Source organism: Cuculus canorus, chromosome 7 (assembly GCF_017976375.1).
Source record: "Cuculus canorus isolate bCucCan1 chromosome 7, bCucCan1.pri, whole genome shotgun sequence".
Taxonomy (NCBI): domain Eukaryota; kingdom Metazoa; phylum Chordata; class Aves; order Cuculiformes; family Cuculidae; genus Cuculus; species Cuculus canorus.
In genome coordinates, this window is record NC_071407.1 from 32157480 (window position 1) to 32180931 (window position 23452).

At 41.4% G+C, this 23452-nt stretch overlaps 1 protein-coding gene across 6 annotated transcripts in view; it reads left to right on the forward strand.

The window, feature by feature from the left end:
- The window catches only part of MGMT (O-6-methylguanine-DNA methyltransferase), a 171917-nt gene extending 156940 nt beyond the window's left edge, over nt 1–14977 (forward strand). For all 6 annotated transcript variants that reach the window (XM_054071986.1, XM_054071984.1, XM_054071985.1 and 3 more), the window contains 2 exons: nt 7079–7218; nt 13727–14977. In XM_054071986.1, coding sequence (XP_053927961.1) covers nt 7079–7218; nt 13727–13858 — 272 coding nt within the window. In that variant the 3' untranslated portion in view covers nt 13859–14977. The remainder of the gene's footprint in view (nt 1–7078; nt 7219–13726) is intronic.
- Nucleotides 14978–23452: the final 8475 nt, after the last annotated feature.

Below are 23452 nucleotides of genomic sequence, written 5' to 3' on the forward strand. Positions count from 1 at the left end.
ACTGTGTTAAACTACAGATCAGAAACAGCTCCCATTAATTGGGTTTTAACATAGTTCAGCCACTTAACGTGAACCAACCTGAACATTATATGTATTAAAAGAAAGCACTTTGGTACATTTTTCACTTACATGATACAGATATATAGTATGTTTATAAATTATGGTTGTGTTTATATTTTATTATATTACGTATTGCAAACACATACCTGCATAAGTAAGATATAAAAGTGTTGTAAAAGCACTCCCCAAGCCCACGTTTCTGTACTGCTCAGAAAGGAGAAGATTGTGACCTATAGGAGAGCACAAGATAACGCCTGAGCTGCATTATCAAATAATTTAGTGTACTCTGATGGTTTTAATATGGACTACCAAATATTTATGAACTGATGTTTTGAATTTCATTAAGTGTTTACTCATGTGGCTGTTTCTGCTGAGCAATATTCAGAAAATAGTAGAAGAAAAGGTACAGGGCTTGTGCTGGGTCAGAAATCCTAGAACTGAAGAATGCTTCAAGTTGGGAATGACTTTGACAGGTCATCTAATCCAACCCTCTGCAGAAATAGGAACATCTTCCACTAAATGACGTTGCTCAGAGCCCCATCAAACATGACCTTGCATATTTCCAGGTGTAGGACCTCCACTACCTCCCTGAGCAACCTGTTTCAGTGTTCCACCAGCCACAATGTAAAAAATTACTTCCTCGTATCCAGTCCAAATCTACCCTCCCTTAGTTTGAAACTATTATTCCTTGACCTGTCACAACAGGCCTTGCTAGAAAGTCTGTCCCCATCTTTCCTATAGGCCCCCTTTAAGTATTGGATGGCTATAAGGTCTCCCTGCAGCCTTCTCTTCTCCAGGCTGAACAATCTCAGCTCTCTCAGCCTGTCTTCATAGAGGTGCTCCAGCGCTCAGGTCATTTTCGTGGCCCTCCTCTAGACCCACTCCAGCAGCTCCTTGTGCTGTGGGCTCCAGAGTTGGATGCAGTGCTCCTCGTGAGGTCTCACCAGAGCTGAGTGGAGTGGCAAATGGGTAGTGCAGGGTTTGCTGCAAGGACTTATGTTCACCAAAGATGCTGTGTTGGAGGGAGCAGTTAACTTCAACTGTTGTGCTACATGCAGAGTTGGTTTGGGCTTTTGAATTTTTGAACACTTAATGACATCTACTTGAACGGTTGCTACTTCTGTAGTCAAAATGCACTGCAGTTGACCTTAATTTATCTCCACATAAATGTAGAATGAATGAAGAATGTTTTCTCTCTTGGTGGAAAAGTACAACATGTTTTCAAGGACTATCCCTCTTTTAGATGTGCCACAGAAATATGCACTAGAAACACAACTTCGTTGTTATGATCCATGGTGTAAAGGTATGCTGGTGAGAAATAATAAAGTAAATAAATAAAAACATCAAAAAGTGGGATATGGCTGCAGTCAAGGCATGCTTTCCGTGATGGTCTGGTGGCTCTGCTCTGCGTAGGGTAGCATGGAGCACCCACCTCTTACATGATGGAGAATCAACTGCGAGCTCCCATGGGGTTAGATCTGACTGATATGAAAGTGGCATATTTCATGTATAAATACTAATTTAACTAATTAACTGCAATCATAAATAGGACAGAGCATGGGAACTCACATGAGTCGAGTGAATGGTGTGATTGTAGAGTGATGGTGGGAAGGGATCTATGGTACAGTTATCACTTACCAACATTCATTTTGGAGTGGGAAGAGGCCTCGGCTGGAGTCAAGATTGGGCAAATATAGAGTAGGAAATTTGAGCAAACGACTAGTAAGCGCTCCAGCAATGAACATTAGAAGGAGAAATGAATGTGTAGGGTGTTATATGTCTGTGCTCAGTGGCAGACCTGATGAGAATGTGAATTTTATTCTACAAGGAAGTTTTTTACAGAAATGTTAAATAGAAATCTTTAGGTTGATGCTTTTGAGGCAGGAGATTTCTTTTAACTCTGTCTTGTAAATGGGATTACCATGTTTTTAACAGAGGAATCTTTGTCTGTCTCCAAAATAACAGGCACAGAGGTGCTCTCACGGGTCTTAGACTAACTAGAGGTGAAATTCAGGTAAATACATGTCTAATTCCTCCATTATTTACCTGTTAAAGTGAAATATGCTTCTGTTGGAACTTTTGCCACTTTTGTTTTTATGAACACTTTTTCTTGCTATAAAGTTGATGATGGATCGCATAAAATCAGTAATAGATACTCTAAAATAATTAAATTATTTTTGTATCTTCATTCATAAAGCTCAGTCATTCAAAATGGCCAAGGTATTTACTTTGGTTCAGCTATTTAAGCAGTCTTTAAGTTAAACTTTAACTTTATCATTTTTAATTAGGCACATTTTGTGTCTATAATATATCAGTATAACAATGCAGACTGCAACAATATAAGTCCATTGTCTTTTCTCAATGATTTTGGCAAGATGATTGTAGTACTTCTGATTTTAAGCAGTCAGTTCTGTTGTGCTGAGTTTTTTGGACTATTCTACGGCATACAGTGTCACCATACCGTCACAGAACCACAGAATCATTTAGGTTGGAAAAGACCTTTAAGATCATGGAGTCCAACTGTAAACCTCACACTACCAAGTCCTCCACTAAACTACGTCCCAAAGCGTCGCATCTACAAGTCTTTTAAATACCTCTAAGGGTGATGACTCCATCACTTCTCTGGACAGCCTGTTCCAATGCTTGATGACAATTTCAGCAAAGAATTCTATCCTAATATCCAATCTAAACCTCCCTTAGTGCAACTTGAGGCCGTTTTCTCTTGTTCTATCGCTTGTTACTTGGGAGAAGAGACCAACACCCACCTTGCTACAGCCTCCTTCCAGGTGGTTGTAGAGAACAATAAGGTCTCTCCTCAGCCTCCTTTTTGCCGGACTGAACAACCCCAGTTTCTTCAGCTGTTCCTCACAGGACTCATGCTCCATCGCACAGGACCTTTCACCATTGCTGTCCTTGCAGACACTGTAAAAGGGAAGGAAAGGATTTGTTCACCTGCCTCACAGCAAGAGGAAAAATGTAATTGAACAGTTAAGAGACTTAGACAGGCATTTATCTCTTTCACATACTGCTTGCCGGTTCAGTCTAGGGGAGGGTAGCAGTGGTTGTTAGTAATCAGATTGCTGTTTAGTTGACATGCTTTTAACCAGCTACTTAATAGTGAAGAAGGTTCAAAATTGCCTGATATTAACATTTGTGCTTGCATTAGCTGTTTATGTAGTTGTCTGCTGTCAGTAAAAGTTTTTCAGTGTGAATACGACTCTGTTCTTCCAAGGTCCAAGTGCCAAGTTAAATTTTCTGGATTAGGTGGAAGCTCATGCTGCTGTTTTGTGGATGAATTGTAGTATCTTTGAAGTATTTTTAAAACTGATAAGCATAAAAACAAACCAAAAAGTTGTCTACATAGTACCCCAGACAGGCTGCAAAAACGATGGTGAGAAGGGGTGAGTATTTATAACTGTTCTTTTGTATTTGCAAAAGCCCTTTTGGGGGCTGACAGGGCATAGGACCTGCAAACAGAAAATCCAACATTCCCATCCAATCAGCGTTGAAGAGAAGGGGAAAAAAAAAATATCTTTAATCTCTCTTAATCGAAGAGATTGTGAAAGATTTAAAACTATACTGTGTGTCTTCTGAACCTCTTTCACCCCAAGAATTCTGCAAGGAGGTGCAGAAGGAGACAGAAAGGGGCTGACGCTGGTGACTCTGTTTTTCCTTCTGTGCTGCCCGTAGCATCCATCCTGCCTGCCGCGGAGGCTGAGCCCCTTACTAACAAAGTAAATGCTCTGGCAGAACATCATTAGATAGTAGTGTATGACTTCATATCTTTGTACTAATTGCCACCTTCAATTACACTGTTAAAAGTTATGATGCAGCTGGTATTTAAGTAAACTTGATTTTCACTCTGTTATCCCCACGGATATAATATGTTTATATAGAGAATTAAAATCTAGCAAGCTGTCACGAGTGACCTCTGAAGCATTTAGGCATTAACAGCAGGTTCAGGGTATAAGTCCCTCTTTTTAGGGGCTTATAACTTATCTGTAAATATTAATTTCAGATCAATCCCTCAGCACATCCACTCTTGGTGGGACGGTGCATTGCTTTGCCAATTCCCCACACAATTGACAGGGTTGATAATAAGGTGCAATTATGAGGTTTTTGATCAGTGAGTAACGCACAGTAGGAGGAAAGCATCCAAGATATCATTCAACCATCACTTGTCATTAAACCCTCCCACCTACCTCTGTAGTTCCTGGGTGACACGGACGTATCAGCTGGAGGTGGGAACAGGTCCTCGGGGCTGTGGAGACTTGAAAACCCAAGTCTCTCCCTTCCCTGTTGTTTGCTCCAGCCTTCCCTTTGCAGCTCCAGCTCCTATTGGGAATTGGTGAAGTGTGTATTTGGATGTAAGATCTGTCAGATTATTGGTCGATAGGATGAGAAATAGCATCTAGCAACACAGATTGCTCTTTATTGGCCATAACACGTGTTCCTTGACAAGAGAGCAGTCCAGACCCTGGTCACCTGCAGGGAGTATGTGCAGTGTGCGCTGTAGATAGGTGCAGCGGAAGGAGAAAATCTCTGATACTCCCATTCAGAGGATGTGGTTCAGTTCAGCCATTGCTCTGCTGGCATCTGCCTCTCTAGGATGATGCAGGCATCCTCAGCTCGCAGAGGTACGGAGTGTTTTCATGTAACGAGAGAATTTGTGCGTGTTAATTTTTATGTGCATATTTTACAGCACTTTATAATGATATTTAACAGCATCAAATGTTGGCACAGGCTGAAAATTGGTGAAAGTTCAGCCATCTAATTTGGGCAGGTTATGCTTACAGGCGCTCACACTTGCAGACAGTTTAATAACAGTATTTGGCACCGTCTCTTAGAGCTGCTTAAACTAATTAATGCATTTGCTCCCTACAGGATGAAACTGAGTTTTCAGATACATTTATAAAATGATGTGCGTGATTGCTAAATATTTCATTCTTTTGAACTATGACTTCGAGTGTTTTATGTGAGTGCAGAGACAGTATATATTCTTCCATGAAAAATGTATATTGGCTCTGGAAAGAGGATAATCTCTGGCCCTGCTTGTCAGAAGAGGATAATCTCTAACCCTCTTCAAGCATGTTAAAAGGTTCTCAATAATTTGGGCATCACTTGGCACAGTGGTGCTGTTGCTGTGCTCCCAGAGCTGCCCCATCCTTCTGCGACTGCTCAGGGCTCCAGCACAGGCTGCACCCACTTCTCCCCTTAATTCCTACAGGTTTCAGAAAGTTACAGGTCCCTCACCTCAGAGTCTGCCACCTCTCCTGCCAAAAATGAGGACAAAAAGGGGATTTTTTGGACTCGGGCCCTGGCAACATGCAGTCACTGTGTTTCATTGATTTAAAAGATGACATCAGGCAGTAATTCCCCAAGACCCCCAAGTAGGTGAGGTTAACACTAATTTTGCCGGCTTGAAAAGAAGGTTAAAAAAAACCCAAAAACAAAAACAAAAGAAGTAACAATTTGATTTGAAATAAACCTTTCTGAAGAAACCACAGTAAACAAAATCTGTTTGCCTAAGGAAACCCTCCTAGCAATCAGCTAGTAACACAACTGCTTGTGCTAATGAACCCAAAGCTGTTAATGTGGTTTCTTCAGTTAAATTGATTCATGAATTTTGAAGAGAACATTATCTAATGAATTTTCTTTGAATAGAAAGCAATTAAAAGGACAAATCAGTCTGATTAACCCCAAAGTCACCCTACTGCCACAAATGGTGTACAGTTTGAAATTATATCATAAAAAACTAGAGCAGATTTGCTATCTCTTTGCCCTCTACTAATCCATGTAAATTAATGAACAACAAAGTTAATTTCTTTGATGACCCTTTTCTCGTATCACCTGGATTATGCTGATGTTTAATTTGCTTAATGTTATAATAAAGACTAAACAGATTTTTTCAATGAAGTGATTATCATTCCCTTCAGTTAAGAAGTGATTTTTATTATTTAACACACACATAATGGTGGATGGGTTTCCCTTAAGAACAAAATCACATTTCGCTATGTTCCTATGTAATCAATGACTTTTTTGACAACTAAAGAAAGAAAATGTTTTAAAACTGTATGTTTCTTTGCCAAATCAGGAGACTGCAGCTGGGGGAATGGGTCTCTTTTCCTTCTTGTTTTTTAATTTGTAAATTAAGTTATTCACTCAGGAAGTTGTTCACTCGTTAGATCTTCAAAGTTTTTTACAAGTGCCTCGGAAGAGCAATTGGTGTTCAGCCCAACTAAAATCCAAACATGACTGTCAGTTTGCCTTTTGTAAAATAATCCTGGGTTGGAAGGTAGAACGCTGAGATATGTAAGAAATCTGGTCCTGGTGCACTTGCTTATTCATTATTTCAGCAATTGGAACACTTAGAAGCAATTTGCTGGTGAATTAAAATTAAAATAATGGAAAATACTTTTTTTTTTTCTTCCTTTCTGAGCCCTGTATCATTAAGGATGTGCCGTGCATTCAAGGTCACAGCTAGTCCTTACATTTTGTAATGTCTGCAATGCTGAGCAGTAGCTTGGGGGGCTCAACTATAAAATGCAGTCAGCCAGGATAATACCGAGTCCGCTGGCTCTAGGGCTTCTTCTGCCGCGTGTCCCAGCTGAAGTTGGAAATTAGCTGGAGATGCGAGGGCTTTGTAAAATAGGTAGAGCCAGTTATTTCTTCCCTTTTTAATTTGACTCTATGCTAATTTATACTCTGCCAATTTAATGGGAAAACCACATTGTATGAGTTAACAGGATAATTGTACTTGAAGCAAATTAAAAATATAGGAAAATCAAAGCCTTAAATCCTTTTTTATAGTGATCAGTTACTTGAAGTGCTCTTTATAATAATCGTGTATTTAAATGTAGTGATACAGGGTACAATAACAGGACGGTGCATCGGGGCTGTTTAAATTTAAATTAGAAGGCTGCTATTGAGACTCCGTTTTGTGTTGGGTTTTCTGAATATTTCATCTTGGCTTTTTCAGCCATGCATACCAACAGTATTTGCTTCATCTTCTTTGCAGATTCATTCACTCGACAAGTGTTGTGGACCCTGTTGAGAGACGTGAAGTTTGGAGAGGCTGTTTCCTACAAGCAATTAGCAGACCTTGCAGGCAACAGCAGAGCAGCGAGAGCAGTGGGAGGAGCGATGAGGAGCAATCCTGTAAGTTCACATCACTTTTAAATAAAGTTGATGGAAGATGGTGGATTTAGAGAGCTTTGCGGGCTAAATGTCATTAGATTAAATTTATCTGCTATGAAAACTGGTCTACCATGAGTAATAAGGTCAGTAAGTGTTTTTAATCAGCAATAATGCACAAGTCAGTTTAATGTGATTTATTCCCTACCATTTATGATGTTAGATTTGAAAGAGAAACACTTCTTTTCATTCATCAGCCTCTACACATCTTGTTCTTAAACTTTCTTACATATCCTTAGGTGAGGGAGATCTTCTGTCTCCCAACATGGTCCTCATCTTGACAGGGTATGATCAGCTTTGGTTGTGCAGTCCATCCTCTCTGGCATGAATATGTTTCTGAAAATGTGGGAGAAGAGAAATTTTAAATCACATAGGTACATCTTTGACTCAAATCACTAATTGTCAATGTGGTGGTTTCCCCACATGCTCCAAACCAGATGTAAGTGGCATTTCTTCATTAGATATAGATGAGTTGCCTGAGTTTAAACCAACTGGAGGGAGTAGCGCTCTAGGTTAGTTCCATGAATTTTGGAAAAATAGTATGTTAGAATGCTTGGCCTTTGTGTCTGTCTTCCCAGTTTCCATTTTAGCTGTCCAGTTTTACATTTCCAGATGTATTTATATACCTGAATCACACCGGTTGGTGTGGGACTGGTCCTGCAGCCTGCAGTCAGCTGGTTCCTGTGCAAAGGAAAGGAAAAGCTGGTTCATTCCTTGGCTACTTGCCTTTAAAAAAATCAAAACCTTTGATTTCTGTTAATATCATGGTGGCCTTTTTCACCATTCTTCAACATATTTTCCCTCATTACCACTTGCCCTGAGCAACATGTGTCTTTCCATACCCAAATTCCTCTCCTTTTCTCCAGCATTATACCTCCTGTAATCTTTGACCTCCTATGTTGTTTTTACATTCAATCCTCTCAGTATTTTCTTTAATAAGGTACATATGAGACTGCAATATGCAGTTGCAAAGTGGGTTAGAAAATCTGTTTTCACAAGAGCTGGTGGCTTTACATATAGAAATAATAAAGCTGAAGGGGTTTTGCAGTGCCACATATTATCTTTATATTTCACCTCATTCATAAAATCAGCCTGCATATTATGTCTCATAGATCTGAAGAACCATGTGAAGATTTAAATGGGAAATATGAGGAACATAGTGAATAGATGCTCGTGTTGAAGTACAAAGGGACTATGTGTGTGTTTGCGTGTGGAATATGCATGAAATCACAGATTAACTACAGGAGATGTGTAGTGATAAAAACGTGTTTTGGAATGGGCAGGGTTGTCATTACAGAACTGATTATATATTATCATTAGCTTTTTATTGTGAAGTATTGAGGCGGTATTATATTAATATAGCTCTTTTTCCCTAAAGCTATACATTATTATCTATAGTATGCTTAAGAAATTTTCTGATGGGGATGGAAAACACTGGAACCATAGCATGGGATAGGAAATAACAATAATAAGATAGGACCCCGCTTAAAAGAAAATTGCAGTAGCTTTGCTGTATATTTTCAGAACTATTTTCATCCTTCCTCACAGGGGAAAAAGCAGGAATTTTCACACCACAACCTGCTGTTACCGCTACTTTGGATGCTGCTGCTCCACTGCAGCCTGAGGGCAAAGCTGGGTACATTTCTAGGCGATAGCAATTACATATCCTTTTGCACAACACTATATTGTTATTCTTTGAGAACTGTTTCCTGTAGGTTTGCATTGTATTGCCTTATCTTAATGTACACCATATTATATTGGAAAGCATTCCATCATATTAAAATAGTTTGTATTGTCAAGTACAATACAGTGTATTGATGAAACATAGCTTTATACTGCTTATAAGAACCATTTCATAGGAAAATCTGATATACGCTTAAAATATCAGGGTGTACTTCTTTATTGAGCTTAGAAGCTTAAACCCATTAGACGTTATGTGAGTTTCTATGGTACCATGCGTACCTGCATGCGTACCTGCATAGAATTTTAGGATACCCATGAATGTTCTACGTGTATAAACACACTTGCAGTCTGTTTATTAGATGAGATATTGAGCTTTGAATCTAACTAAACAGTTCATTAAACGGAACACGTCATCAGGACTGCAGCATCAGTAACATATCAGCGCAGAATGCAAAGAGCCGTGGTGTTAACAACTGCTACACCTGCAACACGAGCTTTAGGATAAAGACACTGGTTTAGAGGAGCACTTGCTTTGAAACTGTTGCAGAAATGTGATGTTTTGTTAAGCAGCAGTTTAGTGGTTTTTGTTTGCAGGAGAGAAGTTGACATTAGTGAATACTTGTATTGCCAATGTGGAGTAAAAGTGACTTCTATTAATGATTGCTACAGAAGCTATGCAAAAAAATAGCAAAATCATAATGTATTAGCACCTTGAGATCCTTCCTATGATTAAAGAGCTAAATTATAAGTATGATTTAATGAGGATAGTAATAACAGTAAAAATGAGCATTTGAAGTAAACCTGCATTTTTCCTAATATGTGTTGATAAAATTGCAAACCTTACCTTTTCCCACAAAATACCAGATTGCTTCTACCTTCTACAAATCAGGGATTGGTCTTTAATTTTGGTAGTGTGCGTTCCACAGGTTTCCCTTTGTGGTTGGGTTGCTTCGCATAATTCATATGATGACCTTCAACTTTATGAGAAGGTGGAATAGGTGGCAGCAGCAGCTGAAAGGCGCGACATCTTTGCCTCAATTTATGCCAAGGACATGGCGAGGATGGCTCACCTTTTGCAAGAAAAACTTCAAATAGTTTACTGCGGTTCAGATTGATTGCAAGGTCTGTGGTCCTCAAAGGGAACCCATAAAGTTCAATTAAAAATCTCATTAGACTACTATAGGAGGATCAAAAAGAAATCACAGAGACTCATGGGAGATGGCGAATGTTGGGCTGATTAGTCCAAGGCCATCCTAAATGACTGTTCTGTGCCTTAAATAAGACGTCTTCAGCGGTTTGTTAACAGCAGTCATAGCTACATTTGGGTTTTTTCATATTCTCTGTGGTTGTGTTATGTTTAGGCTAAAGTCTGACTAACTGTACAACCAGATGCTAATATCGGTCTATGCTAAATCGAGGATATCACTCAGCTGAAATGTTTTAAACATTGACAATGGAAAGGAGGAATTGTGCATTTATGAGAAGATAGTGAAGTATGGATTTGAAATGTTGTGGACATGCAAAACTACTTGTGCATTAGTTCCTTTGGTGGCTGGTGATAGCTCAGGACCCATGAGAGGTCACACTGCAGTATTTGTTTCGGTCAGGGAAGTTGGGGAGAAAAAGCAACAGGGCAGGAGCAAACTGAAAGATTATTTCTTGCTAAGTGAGATTCTTGTTTAGTGTTATAACTTGGTATTTCATCTGTTTCTGTTACGGCCTGGCTGATGTGGTTGTGACAGTTTGGCAGCTTCTGGAGGTCTCCAGCCCATCGGCGGTATAATAGGATGGTCAGGTTTCCCTTGCCTCAAACTGAAAACTCTTAACGAGCAGAGCACCACGGTAGAGCACCGCTCCGCTCCTTCCTCAGACGAAATTTGCTAAATGCAGTTCAAAAGCAATCAATACCTTGTGCAGGGAATTTTTTTCCCCACCTTTTTTCTAAACAAATGCATTATCGAGGAGTTAGTTTATTCACAGATTGCCACAAGCGTTAATGACCGCCCGAGTCTTGTTCTGCCAGTCACCCAGATGGCTGTTGATAAAGATTTAGCATCATGTTCTGAGTGTCAGGGCTGTCAGTAGTGCTGAACCATTTGACCAGAAGAAAAAACGCACAGGGAGCTATTGATTACAGCTTCTCAGTGTCACTTGTTCACCAGGATTTAGGTATTGATGAGGCTGCGAGTGAAAACAAGCTCTTTCCCTTGTGGGCCTCTACCCAGAAGAACAAAAGCGAAGTTGGAGAAAATATTCAGCTGGTGCCCGAATCAGAGGGACTCCGTTATTGATCCGAGGGCCCCTTCATGTTATTTTTGTTGGAGACAAATCTAGGGGTTTGGAGGTTTTATAGCGTTTGAGGTAGGGTCTGCGTAAGTGATGGATTCATGTACTAGATGAATTAGATTTCACAGCATGAAGATTTCAGCGGAGCTATAATATTATGAGCTGCTTGGTTATTGATAAAAATTACATTATATGTAGCCAAGGCATTAAAGCTCCAGACTAGGGTAGTACTCCCTCTAAAATGTCCTTAGGGCCCTAATAAATTTTAGCAAGTTTAATTATTTTAGTAGTCTGAAAGTTGTCACCACAATTAAGCCAAACAGAAGCAATATTCAATATTTTTAAATTACAGCCCTGGTGCAGCCTTTTTGTACCGCATTTTCTTTTACAACTGACATGCGGGCGCTTTTGTGCGTTAGGATGAAGTTGGTCTGAAACTCTTTGTTTCAGGAATGGGGAAAGCTGCGTGTATTTCATACTCCTCATCTCCTCCTCTTCTTGCGTGATGCATCCCTGTGGTTGTGAATGGGGCCTGAGCTGTCCCAGGGATATCTGAGACCCCAAGAAGTGTGCCAGCTCACACCGCCTGAAAATGAAGTCCTTTCCTTTTTTATTCCACTTGGACACACCTTCTGTCTTCTCACACAATTTAGCAGAAGAAGGTGTCGACTTAGCTCCCTGACAAAATTCCCCAGTACATAGATCCCTTGGTTTGAGCATCTTTGCCCCTGACTCCAAAAGAGGTTTTGAACCCTGTCTGTACCAAGATTTACAGCCTTAGCATCAAAATGTCGTGGTTTACTATATAAAGTTTTAAAGAATTGCAGATTAACCTTGGAGACTTTTTATAGTGTATTATTATAGCTTGTTATGGCTTTGTCACTCAAGAAAATCTGCCTGCAGTAACTCGCGCACATGGATTGTAAAGACAGAGAAATCCCAAAACAGAAAAACAGTTGCAAAAAACAACTTCTTTAAAGAAGTCATAAACTAAGCGCGGGATGGCATGGTGTAGACTAAAAATTTTATTGGTAGTCACTGGAGTTGTCACAGATGCATAATTCACTGGTGGCATTGCTAACTCCAAATAAAGCAGCTATTATGAGCATTTTTTATTAAACCTTGATTAACAATAAGCACCTATGTGTATTCCTGTTTAATGTTGATAGCCTGCGGGCTGAGACTGAGAATTTACATTTCAGCCATTGATATCACTTAACAAAACAAAATAACTCCCCATCAAAAAGAAAAACTAATTTATAAAAGTCTGACCCGTACCTGTCCAGCTACTTTGGGGTCTGTGGGTCTCAGGCTCAAATATGAGCATGGTTTGAACTATTCTGAAATAACTATTAAATGGATTAAAAATAAGTCAGTGTAAAGTACGTAATTGATCTGCATGTCTCTATATAAATAAATGATTTTTTTTTTACTTCAAATATCCAAATTTGCAAGAACTGCACTTTTTAGGGAGTTATTGTTTCCACAACTGTATCATTGCGATGGAATTGCTCTGCAGTTACCACAACACATACGGTGTGATTAGAGATGATGTATTGCATTTTTTACAGTGTGTACTTCAACTATGATAATCACCTGTAATAAAAAAAATTTTAAAAATGCATTTATATACTTATCTACATTATCCAGTCTATTATGTAACTTCTTGCATTGATTTTTCAGAATCCGTGACATTTGGCTATAAATGATACAAAGTAGAAGGCATGAGGAAAAAAGTTCTTAAATTGCTTAGGTGTGAATTAAATCTCTCCTGTTGTAGGTTTTAAAAATTCACAACCCATTTTGGATTGACTCGCTGTTAAATAATAAATAGCACCTTGTTCTTATATGGAATTTTTCAGCAGTGCGCATAGAGGTGCTATAGCGAGAGGAGGAGATCTGCCGAGGGAGCTGTGGCTCGGGAAGCTTGCTCATGGAAGTGCTGCTCTTAGCAGTCTGATTTTTTTCAGAAATACAAATTCTTCTAATCCTGAGATGATGATTAATAATCATCCTGCCCCTCCTTGCTATCCTTGTGTGTGTTTTGGGTCTGCTTCATCACCAACCGTGAGCGTTTGGCAGCTGGAAGGGTCTGGTGCGGGGCAGGAGAATCAGCTTTTTGCAGAGAAGTTTTTATCGGTGAAGTTTTGTGGATGGGGTTTTATATACGGGGTTTACCCATTCAAGACTTTGCATTGGTTTTATGTATTGAAATTCCTAGCTGTGCTTATTGCCCTCTAACACTGGGTTGGTCTTCAGAGTCCGTGGTCAGGGCTGTTTCTGTATCGCAGCAGCTCAGCCAGGAATGGCCCTGGTGCCGCAGATGCCTTGTTCTCAGGACTCCACCAGCTTGGTCCTTCATGTGGATGCTTCAGTCCCTGTCCCTGCTGCTCTGGTGGTAGATAACTCCATGTTTAGCGGTGGATTTATGGGCATTGTCCAGACCCACCGCTTCCCTTTACTTCACCCTGTGCTCCATTCCTTCTTTTTGTGTGTTTTGCAGATCCCGATTATAATACCTTGCCACAGGGTGATTCGCAGCAGCGGTCAGACCGGCAACTACGGAGGAGGAAACCTTATGAAAGAGTGGCTTTTGTCGCACGAGAAGCTCCAGAAAGAGAAGTTAGCATATTGATGCAGCTCAGCCACAGCCGCTAACCAGCCAAGACATACAACCGCGGATACTTGGCTTATAACAAGCTCTCAGAGCACCCAGTAGAATTCAGAAAAATGGTAAATATTTGAGTGACATATAAATATAATGCAACATCCAAAGTGAAATGTGTGGTGGCACCACTATATTAAAAAAGCGGGATGCGTCCTGAGGGATGCAGCTCGTCTGCCCTTTCTTGTTTTTACATTTTACAGCAGAATGACTACAGCAGTCCAGGCCTGTTGTGCATGGATTTTGTTCCCATCTCCAGTCCTGTTTTGTTCTATTTTTAATGTCCATTAAAGCACGGATAAGGGAGTGGGAGGGACATGGCAAATGTGAGGTACAAGCCTCCCCCTAAGGAAGCATCTGGCTCACTGAAGGGGCAACCGGGGAGCCCCAACCTGTGCCCACGCTCGCTTCTGCCCAGCGCATCCCTGCCAGCCTCCTGCCCAGGACACCCCTCACCTCTTTGGTCCCTGAAACCGTGTTTAGCGTAGACAGGAGTTAACAGAGCACACTGAGATGCATTCAAAAGCAAGCGGCTATTGAATTGCTTGTTCTTGGCTTTTCTTTTCGGATCGGGAGAGATGGGAATAAAAATCGTTGCCTTTGTGAATGGTGGAGGAGAAACTGCTGACAAATGTTTGAAAAGTATGTTTTAAATAATCAGCTTGATTACCGCAACTTGGTGAAAATTTCAAAAAGCTGATGGTAGCGGCATCTTTGTTAGCAGCACATTTGCTTTTATCGTTCGATTTTTCTCCTTTAGATTTTTCCATTTCTCTGTTAACCCGAAGCTTTCTTTGCCATAGCCTTTCTATGGAAATAATTCAAGTATTCAAGAGATATTAAGGTGAAATTTTGAGGTGGTTCAAGCAGGGTTCTCTGCAAGCGCGAACCACCAGAAGCTGAAATTTTCAGTATGGGAGTCGTAAATTCTAACATGGAAATACTGATTTTTTTTTTGTGCGTTTTGTCATATTTTCATAGATGTCTCTTTAGAAAGGCCATTGCTAACCAAGAAATTATGGTGTTACAATGCGTTAGTTAATATAGTATTATTGATATCTCAGAATTACTTCAATAAAAAAACCGCTTTGCATGTACAAGTGTCTTCGTGCATGTTTATAAATAAAACACAGTCCGTGATTTATGGAGAAAATAAACTATACCCAACTGTACAATATAAAGCTGTATTTTTATCAAGGGTTTCTGGTGGCAATATAAACCACGAAAGCAAAGCTCAAGTGGTTTGTATGTGTCACTAGAACCCCGAGATAAAAATATAGCCTTATAATATGTACAGTTTGGGTGTATTTTATATTTTTTTTATATATATAATACATGCTACCCGCAGAAGAATGCAGTAGCAACTGTAAACTTTAACCTTTCCCATATTTACATCCCTTCCTGCTGTGATTTCCATCACCTTTTTCAGGGCTGCAGCTTATATTTTTGCAGATACGCTGCCGGGAACACTTTTAAAAGGCAAAGACCCAACTTTTTTAGCAAAATCGCGAAAATCTCCGAGTTTCGGGGGGGGGGGAGAGGGAAGGGAGGGGGGTGACACGGCGGGGGCAGCGCTGTCCCCCGACCGCCCGACAGAGGGCGCCGCGGGGCAAGTGACAAACGCGGTCACTGAGCGCATCGAGTGGAGCTGATGCCAAAGAGACCCGAACGGGGCAGGGCTCGACCTGGGGGGGCGGAGGGGGGTCCCAGCTCGGGGGCTGGGTTGGGTTTGGATATGGGGTTGGGGTTGGGCTCGGGTTCGGATTTAGAGTTGGGTTTGGATATGGATTTGGGTTTGGGTGTCAATTCAGATTTGGACTCGAGTTCTGGTTTGATTTTGGCGTTGGGTTCAGATTTGGGGTTTCGTTCCATTTCGGATTTGGATTGGGTTTGGATTTGAGTTTGGGTTTGGATTCGGAATTGGATTTGAGTTTGGGTTCCAGTTCGGATTAGGGCCGGATTGACATTTGGGTTTGGATATGGATTTGGGTTTGGGTGTCAGTTCAGATTTGGATTCAGCTTCTGGTTTGAATTTGGAGTTGGGTTCAGATTTGGGGTTGGGTTTGGATATGAAATTGGGTTAGGGTTCAGATTTGGATTCGAGTTTGGGCTCCGGTTCGGATTAGGGGTTGGGGTTGGTTTCAGGGTCAGGTTGACATTTGGGTTTGGATATGGATTTGGGTTTGGGTGCTGGTTCAGATTTGGATTCGGGTTCTGATTTGACTTTGGGGTTGGGTTCAGATTTGGGGTTGGGTTCCATTTCTGATTTGGGTTGGGTTTGGATATGAAATTGGGTTTGGATTCAGATTTGGATTTGAGTTTGGGTTCCAGTTCGGATTACGGTTTGGATTTGGGGTTGGGTTTTGATATGAATTTGGGTTTGGATATGAATTTGGGTTTGTGTGTCAGTTCGGACTTGGATTCAGGTTCTGGTTCAAATTTGGGGTTGGGTTCAGATTTGGGGTTGGGTTCCAGTTCAGATTTGGTTTGCATTTGGATTTGGATATGAGTTTGGGATTGGGTTCAGGTCAGGAGTTGGGTTTGGATATGAATTTGGGTTTGGGTTCCAATTTGGATTTGAGTTTGAGTTTGGGTTCCAGTTGGGATTTGGGGTTCGATTTGGTTTCAGGTACAGGTTGAGATTTGGGGTTGGGTTCAGGCTCAGGTTCAGGTTTGGGTTTGGATAAGAATTTGTGTTGGGATTTGGATTTGGTTTTGGTTCGGATTTGGGTTTGGATTTGGGTTTGGATGTCAGTCCAGATTTGGATTCGGGTTCTGGTTCAAATTTAGGGTTGGGCTCCAGTTTGGATTTGGTTTTGGTTTCAGGTTTGGATTTGGGTTTGGATATGGATTTGAGTTTGGATATGAATTTGGGTTTGGGTTCAGATTTGGGTTTGGGTGCCAGTTCAGATTTGCATTTGGATTGTGGTTCAAATTTGGGCTTGGATTCAGATTTGAGGTTGGGTTCCAGTTCAGATATAGGTTTGGGTTTGGTTTCAGGTTAAGGTTCAGATTTGGGTTCAGGTTCAGATTTGGGTTCAGGTTCAGATTTAGGTTTGGCTTCAGGCTCAGTTAGGGTTTGGATTTGGATTTGGGTTTGCATTTGCATTCTAGTTTGGATTTGGGTTCTTTTTCTGGTTCAGATTTGGCCCTTCTGCTGCCCTCTGCCACCGAGGGTTTCCCTGACACGGGGATCCTGGTCCACGGCCGCAGCAGCTGGAGTCTCTTCTGGATAGAGGTCACAGCAGAGTTTATAGAACACAGAGCTGAAGCGAATATATTAAAAGAGAGGCATCCGTGTATCTCTTTATATATGCGTGTGCATATATGAAAAGGGGGAAAAAAAAACCCACTCAGCAGAAGACAGCTATGTGCTTTTTGCCTGGAATTGGGTTCCTCTGACCTATCAAGTTTCCTCCCGCTCAGCCTCGCAGTGCTTTGAACTGCTGACATTGAGACACTGTGCAGCCAGGCACGACAGCTGGCTCTGCAGCAGCTAATACCGACACATGCTGGTTTAGCCCATTTCCAGAGACTAAGATAATGAAAGATTCAAAAATAATATTTGTTTTGGCGGAACTACATTTATAATGAAATAGATGCCCTTGACCATGGAAGAAACTGAATTTTGCAGTGGGTCATTCTCCTCTCTGCCTTTCCTTTTTTTTTCCATACAAAACAGGCTCTGCAGCCAGTCTAAGGCCAATGGAAATATTTTCGAAGGACTATGTTGTATTTCCTGCATCGGATTTACAGCAGAATTGCAGCGACACTGGTTGTACTGTTTTATGCCAGAATGAAAAATGCAGATTACATCCTATGTATCAATACCAAACGGAAAAGGGCCCCAGGCTTAAGGATTGTTACAGATCACTTTCATGCAAGCAGAGTTTGCAACATAATGAGCTCATACTGGAAGCATCTTAAACAGAAAGGCGATTCATTGTAGTGGTAGGGACATTTTCAGATGTGCTCCCAAATATTCTTCTCTCATGCAGTCGATTTATTTGGAATTAGAGGAATTTGTCATCTGATCAGGGCAAGAAAGATTTGCCCCCTGAAGGTTTCATTTCGTTTTTCTAAGCAAGTCTCAAGCACCACGCACTGTTTAAGGGCTACTTGATGTTTGCTCTATGGTGTAGCAGTTGCATAAGGAATGATGACGCAGTTGGTAGGACAGCGCTAAGACATTCCAAGTGATGCTAAGTTATAGACAAGGAGCAGTAATTTTAAACTACTGTTTCTATTAACATCATAGATCATTATTTTCAAAAGAGGTATCACAGATTGTTAAATTTAATCATGTTTCCCATGGTTTTGCCAAATTTTAGAATGATTATGTTTGTGGTATGTATTGCACCCAGGTCAAAGAGATTCACTTGGCATTAAAATGTTTATTTATTGTGAAAAGTGGTGCTGAAGAACTGCTTCTTTAAAGAAAATGCAATAAAAGAAAAAAACCTGTAGAAAGATTGCTTAAAAACTTAAAGCGCAGTAATCCGAGGGGAGTCCCGTTAGATTTATGTACTATTTCAAGAGTAATTTCTCAGTAAGAATCTTATAGGACTATAAAAATCCTCAAAGAATTGCATTTACAGATTTAATTGTAATTCCCTTTGTATTCTTACAGAAATTGAATAGAAATATCGTTCAAAGGCTTCTCTGTAAAACTCCCCTGCCCTTGCTGCGTGGCTGTATCCTCCTCTCCGTGCGGCTGTGGCCAGCTTTAAAAACAATGGAAAATATTACTGACAGTACCCTGACTTGCTGTTGAAGCAGACAGGATATTTCAGTTACATTGATGTGCAAACACAGCTTGTCAAAGGGCTGTGCGCTATTTTTGTTTCAATAGCCTGCATAGGGTAACAAATAAATACACTTAATTTCTGCCTTGAAAAAGCAGTATTTTCCCCAGTTTTTCCCTTTTTTTTCCCCCTTCAGAAGATCTGCCCTAGCAAAACCTTTAATCTCTCTCTGTCCCTAAATCTAGAATTTCCAGATGATTGGCTTTTAATAGCGCTTATTTTCTTGCTCGACAATTTAGTGAGGAGCAAATCTGATTTATTTATTATTTTTTTCCCCCATTTTTCCCCTAAAATTATCATTACAGGAAGAGTGAGTGAGGATCGGCACCCTTGGCCCCATCACTGCAGTCTGAAGGTTGAGAGAGGGAAGCCGCTTCCATTTCTCTCCATCCCAGGCCGGGGGGATATGGTGATGGAGAGCAAGCTCTCCCCCTCAAGCCTGATCCAGACCAGCCCCGAGTGCGTGTGAAGTAACGTGCGGGTGGCAGCCAAAAGCAGGGTCGGGGGCCGGAGGTGCTGCAGGGTGGGCGGCACAGCCTGCCCGGAGCCAGCAGCAGGCAATGGGTCTGGGCTCCATCAGCCACGGCCGGCGGGGCGAGATGCGGTAGCTGGACCGCAAAGTGAAAATTGACATAAGCGCAAGGCACTGGCAGCACCTTGGCTTGATGAAAGGATATTGTTAACAAGCCTTTAACGTTTCTCATTAATGACTGGGTTGGGTGGGTGGGGTTTTTTTCGTTGAAAAAAGCCAGAAGACAAGAATTCCACCTGGGCAGTGATTAAGATCGATCCCATACAGTACGCTTAGTTATCAATTTTTTAAAACCTCTTTAAGTGCCTTATTTAGTTATTTTAAACAGGGCTTTTTATTTGTTGCATTGAGTAGTCCTTGAGCGTGGCAGAAAGCTGCGAGGAGCGTGGTGTCTCCTCCCAGGCTCTTCTACTTAACCAATCTTCTAACCTGTAGAAAAAATGGTGCTGGTCTATCACCTCCACCCTGGCCATGGGTGCGGTGAGGTGCCACAGCACCACTGGGAGCCCCTTGATCTGGACCTGTGTTGGCATTGCCTAGGGTATATGATTTGATGTAATTTTGCTCTTCTTTTGCTGAAATTATTGTTGCAAATTTTATGTAGGTACCGTGGAGTTAAAAATCAGAGCGCTCGCTCACTAAGTTGGCACGGGCTCAACAAGAGATGAAGCTGAGGGTCAAGCCTGGAGTGGAGGGCTCTGCCCAGCCCAGCGCTGGGCAGGCCTTGAGGATGGAGGTCGACCTGGGTTAGACACCAACCGAGGTTAGACAGTCTGAAAGAGGCAGTGTTTAATTAAAATAACCCTCAGCGTGACCCTGAGTGCAGAACTGATGGTAGTTACTGAGAAAAACAGCTGCAACCCTTTTATCTAAGGAAGAGCACCCTTGCGATGATGTAATTTTCACTTTCCAACAAACGCCGAGATGACCTAATTCCATATAGAAAACTTGTGTCTCAGTTCAAAGTAGGCCATTTGAGTCATTCTTTAATTTGGATCTGAGCTCGCCCGCGTGGCACAGCTCTGCTGAGCCTTCAGCAGCACCCTGTTAAAGCCATAGCCGTAGTATGAGGGCGGGACACCAGGAGAGGGGATCCCGAGTGGGTTTTGATCCAGACTTGACTTAAATCTTTACAGCTCTGGCAAGCAGAAGGAAAAAGCACTGTATTTCCATTGGTGTCTACTGTCATGGTTTTATATTGCTTTTGTTTATTGACTTTACTATCAAGGCTGAACTTTCCTAGGAAGTTCAATGTTAATTATGGCCCGGAATTTTTGAACGTGTAAGCCTCGAACGTGGTCCTTATTTCTGCTTTTCTGACGCAAACACATTTTATATGGTTTTGAAAATACCAGCAGGATGATGCCTAAATGCAGGTTGTAATTTTAGGGGGCAATGAGCAAGCAGCAGTCTTTCGATAGTTGAATAACTGGGGCAATGAAATTATTTTTCAGATCAAAACACTCACAAGCAAAATTTGTTCCCAAAGCCATTTTATCTTTTTAGTTACAGATATTCTTCTCGTAAGAGACCTGGGGTAGCGCTTCACCCAAGGTGTGCGTTGCCTGGAGTTCTGTAGGAAGAGCCCCCAAGAGATTCAGAGGGTTTTAAGAGCTGATAGAATGTTGCCGCGTGAGCTGTTGTACTGAATCATCATTTACAGACCAAGTTAAAATGACATGATGACAAACTTTGTGTTTTCCAGCTGGAATATGGATGATACTTGAGTAATCAGCTGGGATGGCTGGAAAGCAATCTGCTGTGTCCATCCGCCCTTTCCCCTTTGACTCGGTTGTGTTTCCCGGTGCCCTCCTGGGTCCCTGGCGAGCCTGTGCTGCCTACAGCGGAATGAGGAGCAGCGGGCAGTAGTCATGAGCAGAGGAGGAGCACGTGGAGCAGAGGAGAGGTGATCTGACAGGCCACCGTGGTAATTCGCAGGAAAACAGAAGAGATCATGTCCTGCACTGCGGTCCCAGCCCTTGCCCTCAACAGCCGGGGTGACGCCAGCGAAGGCACATTGTGCAGCCAAAGGGCTCGGCAAGACTCAGTCAGGTCAAGACTATGTGCTGAGGAAAGAAAGAGAAAATGTCTTTTATTTTATCTAGAACCTGCAGAAAGTTGTCCTTAACGCATCCCCTTGGGACAGGCTACTACAGCTGTTGTGTCTCTTTGAAAGGCTTTCTGAAACATAGCCTTATTTCGTATAAATTAGTTTGGAGGGAGAAAACCATGTGTGTTGAGACCCCTCTTTGTGAGACTGAAGCTATGACTGAACGTCTGACCAATGCCAGATTTCCACCAATGAGAAGGTTTATTTGGGCTGCAGTAGGTTTTTTAAACCTTTTTCCAAATCGCATCATGGGAAACACCCTGTCCAGGGGATTGTGAGGTGAATCACCGTTAGCAAAGCAAAGAGGCAGCTACTTCAAGAGGCACAAGGAACGGCAAAACCATACCTGTGGTACAGAGTACGCCCAGTAGGTGTGGGTTAGTAGAAAGGATCTCAACCACTACCTATCAAAATGTCCTATTTTTTATAAAACACATAATTCCTGTTCTCAGGGCTATTTGCCTTTTTATTTTCTCCTTAACCCTGGCAACAGGGCCGGGCAAGTGAGGAGGTTGAACCCCAGCTCCTTGCAGCAACTGTGACAAATGGGTGATAGTACGGGTGGGATTACATCACAGAATATGGGGGACAAATACAAAGCTATTCTGTTTTTTATATATAAAATGACATCGATATATTGCATAGATTTGTCCTTGCAGTAGATAACAGACACCAAAAAAAATCAGACATATGCAGAATAGCTAAAGGAAAAGGAGTCAGCGTATGACTGTACGGTGGTAGTACCGAAGTAGCAGTCAGAGCAGGTACAGACCTCGTGCTGAAGGCACGGAACCAATAATTTAAGGTGAGTGTCCACACCCATATCATGGGCTGAGAAAATTCCCATACAAAGAATTAATTTTGTGGAGAGTTATATTTAATATGACCAAAATGAAACCGGGGAGTAAAAGCAAAAATTGAAATGAAACCAGTATATTGTTCACAAAGGTCGCTTCAACCACCACCGATGCATTTTGCAGCAGAGATTATTGTGCAAATGCAATCAAGTGCAAAAAGGGTAGCACTGGAATGAAATTTGAACCTCCGAATATAGCTTGAATTGGAGATCACTTCCGTAGCTGCGGAAGCAACACCAGGAGGCTGCAGACTAAAGAAATGTTTGTATACTCCAGCAAGTATTTTACAGCATATTTGTCCTCTAAAATAAGACGACTAAACTCATCCTGAGTTATTGAAGAAATCACTGTTTTGAGAACAAGCAGCCACTAATTGACCGGTTTCTCATCCCCCCGCTCGGTAATCAGTCTTGCCGTACTGCCGCTCCTGATGACCAGCAAACTGTCTCCAACCTTCTGGTTGTCAAGAAAATTGTGACAAGGCAAATGTCAGATCATGTGGAGCCTTCTGAATTTTTTGACCCCTTCAATCTGTTTTCCAACCTGGATATGGCAAAGAAGCTGTGTTGGACTAATTGGTTGTCTCTTTTCTCCAGGCAGTGGATGAAGACCAGGCACATAATCTGACTCTTTTAGATCAGCACCATCCTGTCTTTCACAGTCTTGCATCTTTATGTCGACCGCTGCAAGTTGCACTGGAAAAGTTCCTTTTTTTAACCAAAGCTGGAGCAGAAAGTGTTGAGGTCCTACAGCATTTTATCTGCTGTAGTTCCTGTGCAGCCGATTTGAGCCTTGTGCGGGGGCTGCAGCATATGTATGACTCTTGCAAAAAAAGAATTACAATTCAGCTTCACCAAAACACAAAATATTGCAGTTGCTGGGAGGAAATGACAGCTGGAAAATGTTGCACTTCCATTTTTTGTTTCGACCAACGTGCTACGCTTTCATGTAGAATACTCTGTATTTGAAATGACCCTTCATAACCATTGATCTTGATTTCACTAAATTGCCCTGCTCTGTGCTCAGTAGCTGTTATCCTGCAGAGTTGTTTTCTTGGGCTTTCTCTTAAATTGTTTCTTACCATTAGCAGTAAAACAATCTGAGAATTATGGAGTTAGATATGGTTTTTAAACTAGAGAGACTGTTTTCTCTGGGAAACTGGAAAAATTCCATTTATCAACCATAGAGGAAAACTCTATGAAAATTTAGATGAGTCCTCTTTCCAGTGTCACATAGCTTATTCCTTTCCTTTTGGAAAGC